General features: G+C 49.1%; 1 protein-coding gene across 2 annotated transcripts in view; it reads right to left on the bottom strand.

Annotated features, from left to right (window-relative positions):
• Nucleotides 1–23,822, bottom strand: part of GSG1L (GSG1 like) — a 255,354-nt gene that overhangs the window by 76,858 nt on the left and 154,674 nt on the right. The window contains exon 3 of one of the 2 annotated variants that reach the window (XM_070362262.1): nucleotides 15,951–16,103. The exons of the other annotated variant lie outside the window; for it this stretch is intronic. Within the exon in view, the coding sequence (XP_070218363.1) occupies nucleotides 15,951–16,103 (153 nt within the window). The remainder of the gene's footprint in view (nucleotides 1–15,950; nucleotides 16,104–23,822) is intronic. 2 annotated transcript variants of the gene reach the window in all.

Here is a 23,822-nt window from a genome sequence, read left to right as displayed (position 1 = left end):
CCAAGGGACTCTCAAGAGTCTTCTTCAGCACCACAATTCAGACGCGTCAATTCTTTGGTGCTCAGTCTTCTTTATGGTCCAACTCTCACATCCATACATGACTACTAGAAAAACAGTAGCTTTGACTATACTGACTTTTATTGTCAAAATGGTGTCTCTGCTTTTTAATATGCTGTCTAGGTTTGCCATAATTTTTCTTACAAGGAGCAAGTGTCTCTTAATTTTTTGGCTGCAGTCACCGTCCACAGTGATTTTGGAGTCCAAGAAAATAAAATTCGCCACTGCTTCCATTTTTTCCCCCGTCTATCTGCCATGAAGTGATGGGACCGGGTGTCATCCTCATTTTTTGAATGCTGAGATTTAAGCCAGCTTTTTCATTCTCCTGTTTCATCTTCATCCAGAGACTCTTTAGTTCCTCTTTGCTTTCTGCCATTAGGGTGGTATCATCTGCATATCTGATGTTGTTGATATTTCTCCCGGCAATCTTGACCCCAGCTTGTGATTCATTCAGCCCAGCATTTTGCATGATGTACTCTGCATATAAGTTAAATAAGCAGGCTGACAATATACAGCCTTGACGTACTCCTTTCCCAATTTGGAACCAGTCTGTTGCTCCATGTCCGGTTCTAACTGTTGCGTCTTGATCTGCATACGGGTTTCTCAGGAGACAGGTCAGGTGGTCTGGTATTCCCATCTCTTTAAGAATTTTCCACAGTTGGTTGTGATCCACACAGTCAAAGGCTTTAACTCAGAGGCTGGGTCAGTGTTGGTGTCTTTGCTCTGCTTTCTCGCTGTGTCTCCTCCCTTCTTCTCTATCTCTTTCTCCCTGTGTGTGTCCCCCCTGCATTCTAGTGGGTCTGTTCATCTCCCTCTGCATCCCTCAGCCTCCAGCTCCATCTCTTTTATTATCAGGGGCTTTCTACTCTCCTCTATTCTCTGTCCCCGCCCTCTTAGCCCTGGACAGGTTGAGACATGACGAGCAAGCATTTCCCATGAGAGGTCCTGTCTCAACCCTCACACACCCAGAATGCAGCCCTCTGTCTTCCTGACCTCAGGGCACGACTCCCCACTTCTCCATCACAGTCAGCTGTGATGGGGCACACTGACATCTCCCACCCCTGCCCTCTGGTTTACAGACTGCCAAGTCTTGCCAACCCTGCTTCTCTCCAGTCCACCCCCATCCTTCTCTGCTCGCACTGCCACCATCTCCTTGTGGCCAGATGTCCACACGGCCTCACAGCGAGGCTCCTGGATTGTGTCCACCCCTTTCTCCTCCCCATGCACACGTGCTTAGTCACTTCCATCATATCCAACTCTTTTCGACCCTATGAACTGTAACCCACCAGGCTCCTTTCCAAGGGATTCTCTAGGCAAGAACGCTGGAGTGGGTTGCCATGCCCTCCTCCAGGGGATCTTCCCCATCCAGGGACCAAACCCTTGTCTTCTGCATTGGTGGGTGGATTCTTTACCCTTGAGCCACCAGGGAAGCCCCTTCCTCTACCCCAAGAACCATCTTCATAGAACTTGACCCCGAACCTTACTACTTCTTCACGTAAAGCCTCAGAGGTCCCCAACTGCATCTGCTCTTGGGCAAGGCCCACATTTCCTGGCCTGGCATCCATAGCAGGTCACCATCAGACCCAAGTTTCCACTTCCCTACTGTTGCCCAGAGCATCTGCATCCATGTCTGGCCCCTCTAGGGACACTTCTCTGCTGAAAACCCCTAAAGCCTGGCTTCCTCCCTCTTGTTTTGCTAAGAAAACTCAAGCCTTGCAACACTGGCCTCTGTGTCTCACTCATCTCCAGCCCCGCTTGCCCCCCGGTCTCCTCTCACGACCACCTTCTCATTGATCCTCCAAAATCCCACACGTTTCGGGCTTTTGAATTTGCTGCCCTTCTGATGGAGCACTCTCTCTCTCTCTTGCCCCCATCACCCCCACTGCCTCCTTCCCCAGCTGAGTCCTCCCATCCTTAGGGCCTCTAGGAAGGCCCCTGAGTCCCCACAGGGCATGGTCTCCAGCCTTGGGACTGTCTCTTCACATCACAGTCCCAACCACTTGCTAATTCACTGCCTCCCCAACTAGACACAAGCCCCCAAGGGCAGAGTGCTCACCTGCTTGCTCTCCTGGTACCTGGCACAGAGGCTCCAGGACTATTTGCGGAAGGAGAAATGGATGAAGGATGGATGCCGTGTGTCCCTGGAGCCTCAGCATCTGTCATCCAGCTTCCTCCTGGGCAAGGGCTTTCCACCCATCCTTAAAGGCTCAGAGAGTCTTTTTCTATGTTTCTGTCAGCCCCAGGGTGGAATTAACACTTACACCCAGGGGACAGGCTGCTGTCAGAGCCCGTCCCCCCAGCTCCAAACAGTCCGACCCTGCCCAGCCTCCCTCCCAGCTGCCCAGCCCGCAACAACCACAAGTAAAACAAAGCCCAAATGAAAGTCAGCAACTCAGAGTCAAAAAAAAAAAAGAAGTCCGATGGTTCTAGCAAGCTGAGAGAAGCCGAGCAGAAATAGATCAAGCACTGGACTAGAAGAAAAAGAACAATTCAAAAAAGGAGTGACGGCGGGAAAGGCTGGCGTTGGGGGTGGGTGATTTCTACCTTAGGAAAGAGGAGAGAAAGATACGGACATTTTTTTGGCTGCATCGGGTCTCAGTTGCCGCAAACAGGATCTTCTGTTGTGGGGCATGGACTCTCTAGTTGTGGTTCGTGGGCTTAGTTGCTTCGAGGCATGTGGGATCTTAGTTTCCCTGACCAGGGATCAAACTCTTGCCCCCTGCATTGCCAGGCGGAGTCTTAACCACTGGACCATGAAGGAAGTCCATGATGTGGACTCTTTTAAGAAGAAACTCACAGAATAAGGCAAGAGCTGCTCCAGCCCCCATCCCCACCCACCCAGTCCAGCCAAACTGGGTAAGCAGGCAGTTTAGACGGTTTCTCAACAGAACCAGGATGCTTCTGAGAGTGAAGTGGGCCCTGTTTACAACAACACTGGGACTCCCCTGGACACACCTGGACACAGGGTTGCCTCCTCGTACGGGCAGAGCCCTCTGATCCCACTGTTCTGCTGCTCTCACCCAAACTTTTCAACGAACAAGACCGAGAACAGGCTATGTGCCCACCCTCTCCACTGGCTCTTTGCATGGTCGGGTGATTTCATTTGATCACCCAAACCCATCTTGTGTTGGTGCAGACAGGGACAAACAGCTAGAAGTAACTCGCCAGACCACACCATTTCAGCAGGATCCAGCTGCGGTTTGACCCAGTCTGTGTGGTTCCAGAGTCCCTGATGGTCCTACTGAGGCAAGGTGCAGACCCCAAAGCTCCAATACCAATAACCTCCCTCTGCAAGGCACGCCTACATTCAAAGAGAACGCTCTAAGGGCCAGGCCCTGGGGATACAGCCGTGAAGAAGACACTCACAGCTCTTGGGGAACCCATTATCTGGGGCAGTGGTTCTCAATCAGGCATGATTTTGCCTCCTAAGGGACATTTGGCCATGTCTGGAGACATTTTGGTTGTCACGACTTGGCAGGGGGGTATTCCTGGCATCTGGGGTAGGTAGAGGCTTGGGATGCTGCTGGTCAACAATGCACAGGACAGCCCCTCTCCCCCCACGCACAATAAAGAATGATCCAGTGGACTTCCCTGGTGGCCCAGTGGTTGAGAATCTACCTGCCAATGTGGAGGACGTGGGTTTGATCCCTGGTCTGGGAAGATTCCACATGCCATGAGGCAACTAAGCCTGTGGGCCACAGCTACTGTTGCTCAGCAACAAGAGAAGCCACCGCAATGAGAAGCCCAAGCATTGCAGCTAGAGAGCAGCCCCTGATCACTGCCCAAACACCAAAACTAGAGAATAGCCCCTGATCACTGCAACTAGAGAAAAGTCCACACAGCAACAAAGACCCACAGAAAAAAGAATGATGCAGCAAAGAACGTTGAGAAAACCTGGTCTGAGGAGGAGAGATAGGGAAGCAGACATGTAAATGAATTAGCAGACAGTGTAAGTTCTCTTATCCACTCAACCAATATTCATTGGTATCTGCCACATTTTAGTTGCTGCTCAGAAAGCATTATGTGCCATTAAGAAAAACAAGCAGGAGGGGGTGGAAATGACAGGGGCCGGGGGTGGTGAAAGCTCCTAAAGGAGATGACATTTGAGTGGAGAGCTGGCTGAGGGAAGAAATGAGCCAGGAGCGGGTGGGGAAGGCAGCACCAAGGAGGGGACCCCAGGCCTGGGCAAGACCAAGCTTGGAGAATGCGAGGACCAGTGAGGAGGGGCTGAGTTGCAGGAGATAAAGTTAGAGAGGACAACAAAGGTCATATTTTGTAGTCTTAGGAAGGAGTTTAGATCTTATTCTACAAAAGTAACATTTGATAAATACCAACTAGAAATGACAAAAACAGACTTTGTTAAAAAAAAAACCCCTAAAATGGTCCAGTCAGGCTAAGTGAGAAAAAAGCCTGCTAGGTTTTAAATTCTAAAGGAGATGAAACTTCATCACATGGAGAGCCATACATTTGATAAGTATCAACTTGAGGTCAACCGTTAAGTATGCAAAATGATGACTTGGCAAATAGGCATGGCGAAATATTTTTAGATGGTAATTCATGTTTTTTTCCCCTTCATTTTCTCCCTTTTCCTTTCGCTTCATTCAAGGGGTAAGAGGCTCTGGACTTTTTGGTCCCAGAGGTTTTGCAGCAAAGAGGAAAGTAAAATCCATCTTCAAAATCCTTCCCTCCTGGCTTTAATCTTTAGAAGCCTTAATTTACCAAGGAGATTAGGACAGGGACCTCTGAGTGGGGGACAGAAAGAAAGAACAATCTTCCAGTCATTTTTTTCGGGGGGAATAAAAAGGTGGTATGGTCTGTGGCAGGGGCAGAAGAGGAGACTGAGGTTCTGCAGTGATGTTTTGTTAGCTGGCACGACGGTTTAAAACATTTTGAATTAAAAATTTAAACAAGGTAACTCAACAATTTCTCTCCTAGGAGAATGTATGTGCACACAAACACCTGGACACGAATGTTCATAGCAGCATTATTCATACGAGCCAAAAAGTGAAAGCCACACACGTGTCTATCAACTGGCAGACAGAGAAATAGATGTGGTATATCTGTGCCATGGAATATCATTTGGCAATAGAAAGGAAGCTAACTAATGTGAACAGCCGATTCATTGGAAAAGACTGATGCTGGGAAAGATTGAGGCATAAGGAGAAGCGGGTGGCAGAGGATGAGATGATTGGATAGCATCATCCATTTGATGGACATGAACTTGGGCAAACTCTGGGAAACAGTGAGGCCGGGGGTGCTGCAGTCCATGGGGGTCACAAAGAGTCAGACACGACTGAGCCACTGAACAACAACAGCAAAAAGGAACGCAGGGTTGATACAACCTACGACGGGGATGAACCCTGAAAACACCATGCTAAGTGAAAGAAGTCAGTTGTAAAAAGCCACAGAGTGGGTGAGCCCAGGTATACACAATGTCCAGAACAGGTAAATCCATGGAGATAGCAAGGAAGGGCATCAGTAGTTGCCTAGAGCTGGGGCGGGGGCCGGCAGAAAATAAGGGGTGACTGTCAGTGGGTATGGGGTTTCTTTTGGGGACGATGAAAAGATTTTCAAATTGGATTCTATGGTGGTTACTAAAAGCCTTTATACACCTTACAAGGGTGACCTTTACAATATGTAAATCCCATCCCAATAAAGCTGTTTTAAAAAACATTTTGAATTAAAAATCAGGCAATTTTTCCATAAAAAACTCAGATTTTGGCTTTCCTTGAATGCCATGCATCTTCCTCCATGGCAACACTGGGGTGCTGAGGGGGTGCGCACTTCCAGGTTTGCCATCATGCCCACATCCTCTGCTGTGTTACATCTGGACAGCTTGGCTCAGTTATGTCACCTGCATGGCCCCTGTGGGCTCTGCACTTGAGACCTCCTATCAGCAGTGAGGAGACCACAGGCCCTGAGGTCACCAGCCCCCTTCTCCCATCTCCCTCCTGACCCGAGCAAAGAGCCCTGGGGGCCAGAAGGGACCCTGTGGACAGCAGTGGCTCAGGACAGCAGAAGGGACAGGAGGCTCAGTGGCAATCTGCATGGACCCACATAATAGCCCAAACTGCCACTTACTAAATCTGTACCTGTTTTCTCAGCTGTGAAATGGGAATAATAACAGCACCTACCATCATAGGGTTCAACAGAAGGAATATGTTCAGAATGGTGCCTGGCATACAGTAGGTACTCAATTCAAGTACCTATAATTTCTTGTCTGCAATTGCAAATTCCCAGACGTTCTGAAATCTAAAACCTCCTTCATAGTTCACTTGGCCACAAAAATCTGACATGGCCTGAACTCATTTAGCAGTCCAGCCTGACCTGAATGGACAAGAGGCTGTTGACCATCTTTATTTATCCCCCCAGCATGAACACTCATGGGTTTTGCTGTATTTGCTTACAGAGTACGGCCCTAACCCCTACTGGGGTGTTACGCAATGGATGATCTGTGTTACCTTAACTCCTCAAATCTGAAAAGTTTTAAATTCTGAACCACTTCTAGCCCCAAGCGTTTCAGATCAGGGTCTGGGCCGTTTGATGAAAATGATGATGGCAAAGACACTTTGTCAGACACTGCATGAGTCCAGACAATTGTAGCACAGCCAATACAGAGTAGCCCCTCAAATATGACAATAAATCCGCTACCAGCCCAGGAGGATGGGAGCATAGAATCAAAGTGAAGATCGTTTCCAGAAATGAAAGAGCTGCCTTGTTCCTCACACACCTGGCTTCGGGGGGTGAGGACGACACAAGCCAGGTTAGTGTTAGAGGACAAAGTGCGGGGAGCCTCCTGGGCCTTTCATTCAATGTCTCTTCCTTTGGCTGATCCTGGCTGGTCCTTTTTTTAAAAAAAAAATATGCATTTTAATTTTATTTTTAATGAATTCGTTTTCTTTTTGGCTGCACTAGGTCCTCACTGTTGCATGCAGAATTTCTCCAGTTGTGGTGCATGGGGGCTACTCTTCACTGCAGTGCAAGGGCTTCTCATTTCAATGGCTTTGCTTGTTGCAGAGCCCGGGCTCTTGGGTGAGCAGGTTTCAGCAGTTGCTGCACACAGGCTTAGTTGCCCTGCGGTATGTGCAATCTTCCCGGACCAGGGATCGAACCCATGTCTCCTGAGTTGGCAGGTGGATTCTCAACCACTGAACCACCAGGGTCCCAGATTCGTATCCTTTATGACAATGCCATAACCCTTAGTGCTTTGCTGAGTTCTGTGAGTAGTCCTAATGAAAACCAAACTTAAAGGGGTCTTGGGAACACCGATTTGCAGTCAGCTGTTCAGAGGTAAGGGTGGCCTGAAGATTCCCTGAACTAAGAGCTGGCACCTGTACAGTGGGACAGTCTTGCTGGGACCATGGTTTCTAACGGCAAATAGCATCAGATCTGCACCGCAAGGCACAAGTTAATGTCAGCGTACTCCCCTTTGCCTTGGTTTGTCCTCGCCCCTCACCCCTGGCCAACACCAGGGGTCACCTGCAGCTCTGATTGGCAGCTCCTGGGAGTGTAGGTGACCTCCTTCCTCAAACACTTTTCTTCTTAGGTGGAGAAGGGTAGAAGTTCAGGGGAGAAAGGGGTGGGGTGCTGACTCAGGAGTGACGGAGCCAGTGGTGGATGGGAGCCGGTGAGTAAATTCCACTGCTTCCTCTCCCTTGTCCTACACAGTCTCTCAGAGGGTCCCCAACAGGAGGAATCCCAGTTGCCCATAGAGGTCACCCACCCACCCACACTCCCTTTACTGGCCCTCCTGCCTTTTTGTCTTACAAATTCACTGTCCCACCATACTTCCTGGGATCACCTCCCAAATAAACTACTTGTACACATATTTTCACCTTAGGGTTTGCTCTGGAGGAACCCAAATGAAGACCTATACCATTCCTGGGGCTCTGAGTTCTTCAGCTCCACTGTTAATAATCTCCCAACTTGACAAGTCAACCAACTCCCAACCACTAGGATTTGCAATCAACCAGTGCCTTTGGGCCAGAGAAGGCAATGGCACCCCACTCCAGTACTCTTGCCTGGAAAATCCCATGGATGGAGGAGCCTGGTGGGCTGCAGTCCATGGGGTCACTAAGAGTCGGACACAACTGAGTGACTTCACTTTGACTTTTCACTTTCATGCATTGGGGAAGGAAATGGCAACCCACTCCAGTGTTCTTGCCTGGAGAATCCCAGGGACGGGGGAGCCTGGTGGGCTGCCGTCTATGGGGTTGCACAGAGTCAGACACGACTGAAGCGACTTAGCAGCAGCAGCAGCAGCAGCAGTGCCTTTGGGCAACCACTTGTCCACCCCTGCATACTAGTCCTGCTTGGTCCTTGGCCAAGCCCATACCACAGGTGCGCCTATAGAGACCCAGATCTGGCTAACCAGAGTATTTCATCCTTCAGGATGAGGACTGGTTCAGGAATAAATCTATGAATCTCATTAGTCCAATCACTGTCTCCCTTGGAGTTTTGTACTGGAAAGAAGCTCTCTCTGCTTCTGGAGTCTTATCTAAGCTTGGAGCCACTTGTGACCATCCTGTCTCCATAGCATGGGCTTGACTGAGACCGAAGCTAAAAGAAATCAGAGTCTGGAGATACAGCTAGATTCCTGACGACATGATCTTCTGGATGCAGCCATGCCTGAAGCCTACGCACTCGGTACTCTTCAATTTACATGAAATCAATATACTTCAATCATCTTCTCCCACCTGCCTTTCTTCCTTCTGCTAATATGATTGGGTTCTGGTCACTTTCAAGCAAAAGAAACTTTTAATAATATGGAAACACTCATTTCTCTTAGAGCCTCTGCATATTTAGACACAAAAATACACAAAAGTACTTGCTGTCTCAGCTATGAGCAAGAGACCTAGTCTGGTCAGGGCAGAAGAAAGGAACAAAGGGAGTTATAGGCAGAGGGTTCTTCTAGGACAGGCCTAAGAGGTGGGATAGTTGGTGGAATTATTTTCCCAGGAAACTCACGCTAAAATACAACGGTGGTTTACAGTGTGTGCATGCTCAGTCCCTTCAGTCACGTCTGACTCTTTTCAACCCCATGAACTATAGCCTGCCAAACTCTTCTGTCCCTGGGATTCTCCAGGCAAGAATACTGGAGTGGGTTGCCGAGCCCTCCCCCAGGGGATCTTCCTGACCCAGGGATTGAACCCACATCTCCTGCGGCTCCCTCACTGCAGGCGGATTCTTTACCACTGAGCCACCTGGGAAGCCCAAGTGCCCACCAGCTCTGTATGTTTTTGGTCACAAAAGCATCAAAACGTCCCCATTCCCATCATACCCCATTCAGTTCCCTTTCATATTGAAGACATTCTGTATTTAAAAAAAAAAAACTATTTTCAAATCATACATTTTGTATATAATGTCACAAAATAATTTCTCAAACATGGATGAAGGTTAAGAAATTAAATACAGGCTTAATAGTGATGTACTGTGCAGTGAAATATACACTTTATGATGAAAGCAAATATGCCAAGATTACATAAAAGATAAGATTCTAGTTTCCCGGATTCAAAGAGCTATCTCATCCTTGGTCATTTTTTGTTTAGTCGCAAAATTTCTTTTTCTTGATACTTAACAAAATAGACGCTTGCTGACTTCTCCACAAGGTCTCATCATTTCCTGGAAACAGACTTGTTTCCCTTCATGCCAGCGCAGGTTTCAGTAAAAGCCCACCGTTGTTAGCCTGATGATGTAGGAATTCTCCAAATGACTTTCTCTCCTTCCTAAGTAGATCACCCTCATCTTTCAGAGGAACTGGGGAAGAAGAGACATCTTCTAGCCTGCTTTCACATCCCCTCCAAGATACAAAACCCTGGCCAATGGGGGAAGAGACTAGGGCCGAGGAAGCTCCATCTTGCCCAGCACCTCAGCTAAAACCACAGGACCGGGCGGGCAGGGGGACCTGGCATCTGGAGCCATACTGCCCCTGCCCCCACCCTGTCTGGCATCAGTCTTGCTCCATCCTGAGAGACAGAGAAAAGCCATAGCCCAGTTCAAGGCCACATTATGACTTTCATGGGCCCCAGGCACTTTTCCCTTCAAGGGCCTGTTCCTCCATAAAATAAATATTAAAAATTACATTTTATGATGGCAGTGGTATAAAAAATATAATCCAGTCTAGATTCATTCTTATGTCTTCATTATTATTCTATTTTTTCCTTCTGATTCTAAAAGCAGTCACAATTTAAGCCCTTTGTGGGTACCTAGAAGCTTGGGGAGCTCCAGGCTCTGAACCAGAGAGCCAACCATCACAGCCCCTGCCTCCAGCCCTCGGTGGGTGACCGCTCTGTACAAACACCCTCCTGCAGAACGCAGGATCTGAACACATCCCTGCTGGCCCGGCCCCACTACTCCTCGGTTTGCTGTAGAGTCAAGATCCCTCCATCCCAGCCTCACTCAAACAGGGCTGGCCCCTGGGGCCACCATCTACCCCTCAGTTTATTCAGGGACAGCTAGGAAGAATACTCGGAGAAGGCAATGGCACCCCACTCCAGTACTCTTGCCTGGAAAATCCCATGGATGGAGGAGCCTGGTGGGCTGCAGTCCATGGGGTCTCGAAGAGTCGGACACGGCTGAGTGACTTCACTTTCACTTTTCACTTTTATGCACTGGAGAAGGAAATGGCAACCCACTCCAGTGTTCTTGCCTGGAGAATCCCAGGGACGGGGGAGCCTGGTGGGCTGCCGTCTATGGGGTCACACAGAGTCGGACATGACTGAAGTGACTTAGCAGTAGCAGGAAGAATACTAGCAATAATAATAACCAATGACAATCTGAAGTCCTCAGCCCTGCTCAAAGCACCCTGTGTGGCAGGCTCTGGGTTCAGCAACTGACTAGCTGTGTGACTGCCGGCAAGTCAGTTTTCCCATCTGTGGAATGGACATAATGTTAGTCCCTCCCGCAAGAACACTGAGGCATAAAGATATCAACACATGCAGCAGGTCAGCCCAGGGCTGGTGCAACCTGGCATCTCAGTTAGTTTTGGTTATTACAATTAACCCTAACCCACCGATTCATTTTTTAAAATATTTATTTATTTGGCTGCATCGTGGCTTAGCTGCCATGCGCTGGCTTTTTGTTCTGTCTCAGGGGCTTCTCTCTAGTGGTGGCGTGAGCTCAGTAGTTGAAGTGCATGGGCTTAGCTCCCCCCACGGCATGTGGGATTTTAGGCCCCTGACCAGGGAGCAAACCTTTGTCCCTTGCATTGGAAGGCAAAGTCTTAACCACTTGACCAACAGGGAAGTCCCCCACTGGTTCTTTATCACAATTATTTATAATAATTGGTTCCAGTAGGGGCCACCTCACCTCCTCCTTCTCCTTTGCCCCAGAAGCACTGACCTTGAGCTGAGCACCCCTCAAGTGTGAGCTGGTTAAGCAGCATCAGAACCCAACCCTCTCCCCACATGGCCTCAATTGACGGACTCTCCCTGATCCTGCTTGCTTGCTTCTTCTCTCCCAGAGGAGCAAACCAGAAGCCCACCCACTTCCTCCAAGCCTCTCACCTCCACCTCCCCATCCTTCCCCAGCTGACTTGTTCTCAAGGGACTCCTGAAAAACCAGCTTTCTGGTTCCTCCAGGTCAGGCAAGTCAGGGCTTGGCTCCCTCTTGGTCTCCTGTTTCTCCTAGGTTTATCTTCTCCCAGTTGGACCATAAAGAATGCTGAGCGCTGAAGAATTTATGTTTTTGAACTGTGGTGCTGGAGAAAACTCTTGAGAGTTCCTTGCACAGCAAGAAGATCAAACCAGTCAATCCTAAAGGAAATCAACCTTGACTGTTCACTGGAAGGACTGATGCTGAAGTTAAAGCTCCAATAATTTGGCCACCTGATGCGAAGAGCTGACTCACTGGGGAAGACTCAGATGCTGGGGAACACTGAGGGAAGGAGAAGGGGACGACAGAGGATGAGATGGTTGGATGACATCACTGACTCCATGGATATAAGTTTGAGCAAACTCCAGGAGATAGTGAAGGACAGGGAAGCTGGCATGCTGCAGTCCTTGGGGTCGCAAAGAGTCAGACACGACTTAGCGACTGAACACAGGCATGAATACAGACTCCTTTCTCCCCACCACCTGCTTATCACATGATCTGGCTGCTACATCCTTCTCAGATACTGTTTTCTGAGCATGTAAAAGGTTTCTCCCTCCCCACCCATGGGTTCACTCCTGCACTGCGATCCTGAAAAACAAACAGAGGGCTTTGAAGCCAGCAGGAGTGGGGTTTAAGCCCAGCTCCACAACTGACCAGCCGTGTGACCTTGGGCAAATTAGTTAACCTCCCTGAGCCCGGCATTGTTTATCTGCCTGAAATTACGAAGACAATCTTATTTTCTTTCGCAGTCGGACTCCCTGCTAAAGGAAACTGGGGTATTTTTGAGGGGTGAAAACTTTGATAAGCTCTTCAAGGTAGAGGCAAGAGCCCCCTAAGCCCCCTACTTGCTTTCCCACGAGGAGGCTGCTTGTAGAACTGGAGACGTTTGCCTGGGGCTGGCTGCCAGCTTTTGTTATGTGACTGGAGTAAGCAGGTTGAGGGGAGGGATGGATGCTTGGGATAATGGAGGGGATTCTTCAATGCCTGGTAGAGAGAAAGAAAAGGAGAGATAAAGCCACTGACAAAGAAAGGAGCTGGACATCTTGCGGTGTTGCAGGAAGGGGGACCCCTTCCAGGGCCCGAGAGTGGGCTCCTGTCTAACACTCAGAAGTGAGTTGTCCGAGGAGACACACAGGCTGACAAAGCAGGAGACTTTATCGGGAAGAGATGCCCGGGTGGAGAGCAGCAGGGTAAAGGAACCCAGGAGAACTGCTCTGCCATGTGACTCTCGAAGTCACGGGTTTTCTTATGATGGGATTAGTTTCTGGGTTGTCTCTGGCCAATCATTCTAGCTCAGGTTCTACCTGGTGGCATCACTCAGCCAAGATGGATTCCAGCGAGGAGGATTCTGGGAGGTTGGTAGGACATGTGGGCTGATGTCTCCTCTCCTTTTGACACCCAGCCTCTTCAGAATGTACCCATCATCTCTTCCACCTGCTCTTTTCCCACCTGCCCCTTCTCTATGGTACCACTACTTTACTCTGTCCCAGCCAAATGCCAGCCCAGATCAAGGGGTCTGGTCATCTCAACCTAGGGTCCCATCCCCAGAATAATGTTTTTAGCTGCAGAAAATAAAATAACAAGATTACAGAAGAAACCAGTTATATTGAAATACCATTAGAAAAATACACAAACACATGTGTTGTATCATAATATACACGCGCCTTCATTACCATGTTAGATAAGATTCGGCGGAAGCTCTAAGAAGCATTGCCCTTTTGAAGGAGTGCTTGCAAGATATCTGCACAACCATAGGGTGATATGAAAACTGCAGTTCCTATTGGTGGCTACGTCACAGGTGCCACCCACGACTGTGATGTGTTGCCTCCCTTCATATTTAAAAGATATTCTAAATGTCAGTTACAAGTTAAGAGAAATAAAGATGCAACTCCCCCCCATCCAGGTTCATAGACTCCCTCAAGTCTGTGGACTCCACACTAGGAACCCCTGACCTAGAGGCTCTGTTTTTCCACAGTCACCCACTCCCACTTACCTCTCCTAATCAGTCTGCAAGCCCTGCTGACTTCTCACTGGAGGGCGCTGGGGCTCATCTCTCGTTCCCAGGGCCACTGCACAGGGTTGGGGGACTCACCCTTTCTCACCTCCTTTCCCGTCTCCTCACCTCCATTTTTGCTCCACTTCGCCCATGCTGCACCCTGAATCCTCATCCTCCAATGCAAACCTGACTGTATCACCCTTTGCTCTGGATTCTTCAATGGCTCCCTATTGCCTGTAGGATAAACTCTACAGACGTTTCCAAGGCACCAAGACACTCTCCCGGCTCTCCAGCCTCATCTTTCATCATCCTTCTCACCTGACTTTCCACACTCCCATCATTTTTAACTACATGAAGTTGCCAGAATATGACAACTCACTAGGCTTTTTCCTATGCTTTTCTCTCCAACTAGAATGCCCTCCCCAAGCTATCCATTGGGCTTCCCCGATGGTAAAGTACTTTACCACTACCTAGTTTAAAGCACCCGCCTGCCAATGCAGGAGACATAATAGACACAGGTTCAATCCCTGGGTCGGGAAGATCCCCTGGAGGAGGGCACTGCAACCCACTCCAGTGTTCTGGCCTGTAGAATCCCATGGACAGAGAAGCCTGGCAAGCTACAGTCCAGAGAGTCACAGAGTCAGACACGACTGAAGCCACCCAGCATGCATGCACGCAAGCTGTCTATCAAGCAAACTCAAAGTTTATTCCAAAGTCTCAGCTCAAATGGTTGCTTGCCCAATTCCCCACCCCACCCATCCGCACCCCTAGGCAAACGTAGGTTCCCCCCTCTTGCCCACTTCCCACCCCTCCACCCCACCTCCGCCCCGCCCCTCAGGACTCACCCCACCCAGTTCACCAAGTTACAATCTTTTAATGAGTCTGTATCTCTGAGTCTATATCTCTCCAAGATTACAAACTTCAGGAGGGCAACAATGGAATCATTTTTTCTTTGACTCCCCTAAACCTAGTACTTTCCCTGGAGCCCAGCAGGCCATCAGTTGAATAAATGAATAAAACATTAAAAGAGAAAAAGAACCATGAATGAAAACTGATTTTAGGCATAATAAATGCATTTAACAACTGCAAAAAAGAATAAACTATCTCTCGATCTGGAATAGCTGAAAACAGAGTAAGCAGGGGGCCGAAATCAACACTGTGCCGTGAGGCTCTCTCTGATTTTCTGTTCTTCCCTTTACTATTTCAGTTAGATTGCCCACATCCTGGGAATGACGATGCGCATGTTTTGATCTATGGATCGTGCTATAATTTCTTGAATTCTGCTCCCTATTCTTTGAGAGATCTTTCTGTTATATATACATACCTCAATTAGGGGCCGATTATTTCCCTTACCTAAAGGTTCATCGTTTCGGTTTCATTAAACAGAGAGTTCTTCCAGTGCATGAAGAATAGGATTAGATTTATAGAAATTCAATTTACATTTGGCTTTTGAGGAATAGCTGTCGTACACAGCCAAGCCACGGCTCTATCTGTCAGGCCTCCTGAAGTTATGGTTTACAGGCTCCTTTCACTCCCTTCTGGCCAACTCCCAGCTTAACCCCTTATGGCCTGGATCTGCTGAAGCTATTCTGGGCACCTGGCCACCTAATCCAATGACCTTTCCTTGGAGTCTTCTGTCTCCAGCTCCTGGAGTCGGGCTGCCGCCGCCGACCATCCAATTCTTCCTAAAACCCTCAAAATCCCTGACCTTTGCCCAAGATCTCTGCTCACCCCGCCCCTACCCTTGAGCTTCCAGATGGGTTTGTTCATTTGGCTTCCTGCTGGCCATCTCCCCAAGGATGTCTCAAGGGCAATAAGCTAAAGCAGATAATCAATGTGCCCGCCACCCGCAACACGTTCCCCTTTCACATCCTCCAGGACACCACAGTCTGGCCTTTATCATGGCCACCCCCCTCTCCCTTGCGCACACATCCCACCCATCACCTCGCCGTGCGGCATTCATCTCCTGGAAACATCTCCAGCTAACCCTCTCTCTGTCCCACATGTGTTAAGCTTCACCAAGAGCCGCAACTGTCTGTTTCCATTCATTACTCTAACCCTGGTACTTCTTAGCACCCAACCTGGCACACAAGACACCAGTAAACATAAGGAAGCAGACAAATCCCACTCTACAAATTGTAACACTGAGGCTCAGAGAAAAGAAGTGATTGGTCCACAGTCACCGGGAGGGGGCCAATCAGGTCTTAGCCCGAAGGTGGCTCCACCCCCCTGCATTTTCCTCTGCTCTGAGTGCAGGACTGGTTCTGTGTATTCTTCCCCCACTGCCCGAGGCCCCCTGCTTTACCTGAGAGCACCGTGAAGACAGCTGCGAAGGCATTGAGCTTGAGCCCGTCGATGACATTGCTGGAGTGGAAGAGCTCGAGACACATGAGGCTGAAGCCAACCACCAGCAGGAGGATGTAGAGTACCTCGGAGACCACCGACAGCCACAGGACCCCTGCACGGAGGAGGGAGGTCGTGAGATGAGGACCCACAGGGCGGACTCTCCCTGTGTTCACTCCACCCCCACGCCCTTGGGTTGGGGGATCAAGTTGTTTTAGAGAAGACCATCGGATCTAGGGTGGGTCCTAACTGGATAAGGAGATCCTGGCCAGCCATCCTCCTCACGGGGACTGGCTCAGGAACCCCAGCTGAAGTCCGTCAGATCATGGCACTCTTGGGGTGATGCTTACTGGTCCAGGCAGGCATGTGGACCATAAGCGGGTCCATTCAGACTGGAGGCAAGAACTTCCGTCCTGTGACTGGATAAGAGGCTCTCTTTCTCATCTGTAAAGTGACTGCCACTGAGAGCCATCTCAGGGCTGACACTAGTTGCTGAGCAGAGAGATGGAAAGATGATCTCATCGTTGTTGTTTAGTCGCTAAGTCATGTCCGACTCTTTGCGACCCCATGGACTGTAGCCTGCCAGTCTCCTCTGTCCATGGGATTTCCCAGGCAAGAATACTAGAGTGGGTTGCCATTTCCTTCTCCAGGGGATCTTCCCAACCCAGGGACTGAATCCCTGTCTCCTGCATTGTAGGCATATTCTTTACCACTGAGCCACCAGGGAAGCTCATTGGGATACCCTAACCACCAAACCACCAACCCCCCGGGCTTCCCCGTAGCTAAGCTGGTGGTCTCTGTAGCTAAGTGTGGTGGTCTCTGCTGCCTGCAGCTATAAACATCCCAGCTCTTACACACATCATGGTTGCCCTCAAGGGACACTTACATTTTTATTTACCCCGTACCCCACTCCATTTTTTTTCTAGAAGCCACTTACCTTCCAAGCCACACTAACCATAGGTTTTGAGAAGGGACTATGGACCAGACCTGGCCAGGAGGAGATGGACATATGACCCAAATCATCTCAATGAGTCAGACACAGGACTTTTGCTGGAACTACTAGGAAAGAAAATTCCTTTTTTTCCACTCAGTTTGAGATTGGGAAGGATGGAAGTGGCTGCACTGAGTAGCAAGGGCCTCCCTGAGGGCAGAGCTAAGGTCAAGAAAGGTAGCATCGAGAGACAAAGGAAGATCGTGTCCTGTGACATTGTTTGAGCCCCTCGATCCAGACATGCCTGAAGCTGCCAGTCATTTGTTCTTTCAATCAGAGGAACCAAGAGTTCTTTTTCTTTGCCTAAGTTGGTTAGAGGTAGAATTTCCATCTCTTATAATCAACAGTCCTGATCCTCAGCTTTTCTTTTCTCACAAGCTGTTAGACCGGTCCTTCCCTACCTCTCTGCCTTTGCACAAGCTGTTCCCTCCATGTTAATGTCCTAGGGACACCCTGATACACAGCATCCAGTGAAGGAAGCAAACAAACAGCGATTTCGGGTCCCCTATCTACTGGCTGATGAAGGACCCAGATTCTCAAACATCCACTATCATTCCTGACGCAAAGGGCCTTTCAGAGCTTTGAAGAACTTTTCTCTTTCTCTCTCTCTTTTGTGCTACAAAAATATCACCTTTCTTGGGCAATCCCTTGGATTTCTGTAAGAGAATAATGTGCTCTTGGTAGCCTGCATGTTGTTAAAACACCCCCTGGCACCGAACACTCGCAGCCTCCAAAGCCCTTTGCTGGCCCAGGGCCCACCAGGCAGTGGGGAGGAAGGCAGGAGGTGCGGGGCGAGCCGGGCCCTGCAGGGGGCGGATGCCCGCAGGGAGGCCTGGTCTCGCTTCCAGAAGCCTTTACCTCCAGCTGCTGTTGCACTGCTGGTGGGCGGAGGCTGCCCCTCACCACAGTGAAGCTCACTGACTCAGCCGACTCCCCCGCATCGCCCCCACTCCCCCAGCGGATGCTCTCCTCCTGCCCACGTGGGCCTGGGGCCAGGCCCGCACCCCACCACCTGCCCCTCCCAGCAGGGCCCAACTCTGCTCTTTCAGACGGGATGGGAGATGGCATGGGCGTGGGGCAGTGAGATGCTCCAGGAGTGAGTTAACCTCGGAGAAACAGGCGCTGGAATCTCAGATGCATGGCTGGGGTTATGCTGCTTCTTTCTGCCAGATTTTTTTTCCTGTCTACCCACTGGGCTCAGAGCATCTGTCTGAAATTTTCAGCCCACCCAAGGCAAGGAAATTAGTAACGAGAGTAAGAAGCAGGATCATTGCTGAGGTTATGCAAATAGTAGCAGCAATGCCGCAGTAAGGGCCAGGGGTTTTTAGGCATCTTTCCGGTGCCAAGTCACACTGGATGGTGTTAATGTTCCACCCAATGTCCTTGCTCCTCTTTTCAGTGTTTCTGTCTTTGGAGGATTGTCTTCAGGAAGTCTTTGGACTTCATTTTGCCCATCTTCATTCAGAAAGTACCTGGAAACTTACATTTTTCCTCTCTGCGATGTCATCAGCCAGAGGCTGATTGGGGTGGTCCCGCCCTGGGGCTCTGGCAGAGGCAATTTTGGGACCTGATGCACATTGCAAAATTCCCTCCGGGCCAAAGCGGAAGCTGCCCTTCCTGGGCTCCGGCTGCACATCAACCCGTCGCTTGCCTTCCTCCCTTCCCCGTTCTGCTCTCTCCAGCTCCCTTAACACTCTCCTCTGGGGTGTGCATGCGTGCTAAGTTGCTTCAGTTGTGTCCCGCTCTTTGCAACCCCCATGGACTGTAGCCCTCCAGGCTCCTCTGTCCAGGGGATTCTCCAGACAAGAATACTGGCGTGGGCTGCCATGCCTTCTTCCAGGGGATCTTCCTGACCCAGGGATCGAACCCACATCTCTTAGATCTCCTGAACTGGCAGGTAGGTTCTTTACCTCTAGTGCCACCTGGGAAGCCCTTCCCTGGGGCATTTCTTTATAAATGATTTGCACATGGATCCTCATCCCAGGATCTGCTTCCAGGACTCTGGCCCCAGACACCAGTATTCACAAGCATGATCTCCCCCAGTCTTCCTGACAGCTTAGCAAGGCAGCACCCATTTTATAAATGAGCAAACTGAGGTTCCGAAGGATTAAGCCACTGGTCTACACAGCTAGGTAGTGAGTGATACAGTCAGTCTGGTTTCAAACTCAGGCCTCTCTGACTCCAGAAACCATCATGGGCAGGGAGGTTATAAATTATCAGGAGAGAGTGGCCACTTTGAAGTCATATGGGGGAAGCTGGGTTCCCTGGCCACAGCTCTCATCTACATGCACCCCAGCATCCCTAGGAATTCTTGCAGGAAGAGGACCACAGAGTAGGACTGTGGTTGGGGAGGGCATTCTCAATGATCCTGAGCCCAAATGGCCATGAGGTGTGGTGGGGAAGGAGGCCACAGGGGAAAGTAGATGAGTCTTAAGGATGCTGGTGAGACAGGCTGGGACCTGGGACCCTTGGGTGCAATGCTTGCACCTGGACAAAACTCTCTTCAAGCAACAAAAACACACAGAAACTATCAGGGACTAAAAATAACTGTGCCTGCGCCTTTGGGGCAAATTATGGACAATAAGATACAAAAAGACCAAAAACCCGGGGCCTCCCTGGTGGCTCAGTAAAGCATCTGCCTGTAAATGCAGGGGACGAGGGTTCCATCATCCCTGGTCCGGAAAGATCCCACATGCCTCGGACCAACTAAGCCCGGTGCACCACAGCTACTGAGCTGGCTCTCTGGAGCCCACGCTCCACAGCAAGAGAAGCCACTGCAATGAGAAGCCTTGGCACCGATGGCTAAAGAGTAGCCCTCGCTTGTCACAACTGAAGAGGCCTGTGTGCAGCAAGGAAGACCCAGCACAGCCAACAACTATCTAAGTAAAATATAGAGTAAAAAACGCTCTTTAAGAAAACAACTGCCACCGCTGAAGAGCTGGGAGCAAAAGCAGGTACTGCTCATGACCCCTACACACAACACCATCAAAGGGGTGGGCAAGCCACCCCTCTGGCCAGATCCCTGGACTCTCCCCTACTGTCAACTCATATAGGGAAATAGCTTGTCCTCTCGCCTCCACCCCGCTGGGGGAGCGAGCAAGAGAAACTGTTGCTTGTTCTCACCCCCAATAAAGCCTGGCCTGAATTACCTGTCTGGCCTCTTATCAATTTCTGTTGATTAAGGAGGTTAAGAGCCCTGGTTGGTAACACTGAGAACCAGGCTGAAAAAGATGGGCTTGACCCATGACGCAGAGGCAGGTGCTGTCCTAAAGGCCTTAGCAAGGAAAAGGCCTGCCAGGAGACTCCCTCTGGAGGGGGGCCTGACTAGCATATCCGCTGGAGGTTTAGCCACGCTCCGTGAAGAATGGCACTAGTGGTAAAGAATCCACCTGCCAATACCGGAGACATAAGACCTCAGGTTCAATCCCTGGGTTGGGAAGATGCCCTGGAGGAGGTCATGGCAACCCACTCCAGGACTCTTGCTTGGAGAATCCCATGGACAGAGGAGCCTGGTGGGCTACAGTCCATAGCATCGCACAGAGTCAGCAATGACTGAAGTGACTTAGCACACACACACCCATGAAGAGACGCTGGTGGTCCAGGCCATGACAGTGGCAGGGCGACGATGGTGAGGACAAGTAGGGAGCTTGACAACTCTAGAGGGGTGGGCTCAGTGGTCTGCTGACCCATGGATGTGATGGCCAAAGAAAGGGAGGAGTCCAGAGTGGGACCATGTTTCTAGCCCAGGCAGTCGGTTCTTGCTCTGCAGTGAGAATGGGACAACACTAAGACAGGAACGTGTGAGTCGAGACCTACAGGTGCAGAATCTTCAGCTGCTGCAGGACCTCTGGTGAGGATGTGCACGAGGGGAGCCCAGACAGGGACCTGGGGGCATCGGCAAGACATGGCATTGAGTGTTCACCATGATTGTTAAAGAGATGGATGCCCCCCAGAAAGCATGCCAAGCAAAAGAAGAAATGGTGGGAAGCAGAATCCACGGGAACATCAAGACTCAAGCAGAAGGGTGGTGAGGGGGCTGTGACGGTGCAGCCATACTAGAGATGACCCACCCATTCCTGCCCATGACCTTTCAACGCACCTGCCACCTGCCAGCACCTCTCTGCCCCAGGGTTTGCCCTGGTCATCAGAGCCCATGCCCCACCTGCTGGGAGATTGACACCACCCTGCACTCTACCCCAGGAGCAGCCCTCAACTGATGCCTGATGTGAGTTAATGAATAAGTACCCAAGGGGTAGGTAACACTGGGCACCAACCAGGTGGGGTGGGATCTTCAAATCTGTGTTTCCCATTGTAATAGGGAGGGACAAATCTGACTCCATATTGGATCTGTTTCATTTACTTTTTAAAAATTGTTTTTAAAATAACTTTATATTTTTTAAAATATCTGTCAGTTTTCATTCCAATCTCAAAGAAAGACAATGCCAAAGAATGTTCAGTGTGGTAAGTCGCTTCAGTCACGTCCGACTCTTTGCAATGCCATTGACTGTAGCTCATCAGGATCCTCTGTCCATGGGATTTCCCAGGCAAGAATACTGGAGTGGGTTGTCATTTCCTTCTCCAGGGGATCTTCCTGACCTAGGGATTGAATGCACATCTCATGTCTCCTGCATTGGTAGGCGGGTTCTTTACCACTAGAGCCATCTGGGAATTATCCAAAAAAGAATGTTCAAACTACTGCACAACTGCGCTTATCTCCAATGCTAGTAAGGTTATGCTCAAAATCCTTCAAGCTACCCTTCAACAGTATGCGAACTTAAAACTTCCAGATGTACAAGCTGGATTTAGAAAAGGCAGAGGAATCAGAGATCAAAGTGCCAACATCTGTCGGATCATAGAGAAAGCAAGAGAATTCCAGAAAAACATCTACTTCTGCTTCATTGACTACACTAAAGCCTTTGATTGTGTGGATCACAACAAACTGTGGAAAATTCTTAAAGAGATGGGAATATCAGACCACCTTATCTGTCTCCTGAGAAATCTGTATGCAGGACAAGAAGCAACAGTTAGAACAAAAGACTGGTTCCAAATTGGGAAAGGAGTACAACAAGGCTGTATATTGTCACCCTGCTTATTTAACTTATATGCAGAGTGCATCATGTGAAATGCCAGGCTGGATGACTCACAAGCTGGAATCAAGATTGCTAAGAGAAATATCAATAACCTCTGATATGCAGATGATACCACTCTAATGGTAGAAAGTGAAGAGGAACTAAAGAACCTCTGGATGAAGGTGAAAGAGGAGAGTGAAAAAGCCAGCTTAAAACTCAGCATTCAAAAAACTAAGATCATGGTGTCCGGTCCCATCATTTCATGGCAAATAGATGGGGGAAAAGTGGAAGCAGTGACAGATTTTGTTTTCTTGGGCTTCAAAATCATTGTGGACGGTGACTGCAATCATGAAACTAAAAGACACTTGCATTTTGGAAGAAAAGTTATAACCAACCTAGACAGCATATTAAAAGCAGAGACATCACTTTGCTGACAAAGGCCCGTATAGTCAAAGCTATGGTTTTTTCAGTAGTCAGGCACAGATATGGAAGTTGTACCATAAAGAAAGCTGAGTGTTTGAATTGTGGTGTTGGAGAAAACTCTTGAGAGTTCCTTGGACAGCAAGGAGATCAAACCAGTCAGTCCTTAAGGAAATCAGTCCTGAATATTCATTGGAAGGACTGACGCTGAAGCTGAAGCTCCAGTACTTTGGCCACCTGACTTGAAGATCTGACTCGTTGGAAAAGACCCTGATGCTGGGAAAGATAGAAGGTGGGAGGAGAAGGGGACAACAGAGGATGAGATGGTTGGATGGCATCATCGACTCAATGAACATGAATTTGAACAAATTCCAAGAGATAGTGAAAAACAGGGGAGCCTAGCGTGCTTCAGTCCATGGGGTTGCAAAGAGTCAGCTTAGGACTGAACAACAGCAGTTTATTTACTTACTTACTTATTTGGCTGCATCAAGTCTTAGTTGGATTCTGTTGCTTTTGCTAAAAGTTAAGAATGTTGCCTGTAGCCTGAAATATACAGGATGGTCCATTCTCAAGGTTCTGACCTTTAAAAGTGTGACACTTTCCCATTCATATAGAGATTTTTTAAAAGTGGCAGAACAGAGAATAACATTTGTCTCATTGGAGGTTTACACGAATATTATGTCCTGAACTAGGTGGACAGCTGCAAGAACAAAGAATTCCTACACCAAGAAGTTTGCAACACTAACCACAACCCCTCCCCTTTTAGTATAAAAGAAGCCTGAATTCTAACTCGGGCAAGATGGTTCTTTGGGACACTAGTCCACCATTTTCTCAGTCTGCTAGCCTTCTGAATCAAGTCGTTATTCCTTGCCCCAACAACACGATTTATTGGCCTTCTGTGCACGTCCAAGCTTGGACTCAGTAATACCACCAGAGGAAAGATGGAGTTAAGTGTGAAGAAGCACATTAAATTGTCTGCATCTGAGTGAAAACACTATTCATTTCCCCATTATTTTAAAAATTTTATCAGCTCCACCAAGCATCTCTGTTTGTTGCCAATATGTTCTTAATACCTTCCTAACACTTTGTTTGAAACAATGCTCAGATCTTCAGCAGCTCCTAGGCAGACTTGAGGCTGAAGCTGAAGCTCCAATAATTTGGCCACCTGATGCAAAGAGTCGACTCACTGGAAAAGACCCTGATGCTGGAAATATTGAAGGCAGGAAGAGAAGGGGATGACAGAGGATGAGATGTTTGGATGGCATCACTGACTCGACGGACATGAGTTTGAGCAAGCTCTGGGAGTTGGTGATGGACAGGGAAGCCTGGCGTGCTGCAGTCCATGGGGTTGCAA

The sequence above is a fragment of the Bos mutus genome, chromosome 25 (genome assembly GCF_027580195.1).
Source record: "Bos mutus isolate GX-2022 chromosome 25, NWIPB_WYAK_1.1, whole genome shotgun sequence".
Taxonomy (NCBI): Eukaryota; Metazoa; Chordata; class Mammalia; order Artiodactyla; family Bovidae; genus Bos; species Bos mutus.
Note: the sequence above shows the minus strand (reverse complement) of the source record. Positions and strands in the feature narration are given on the sequence as shown.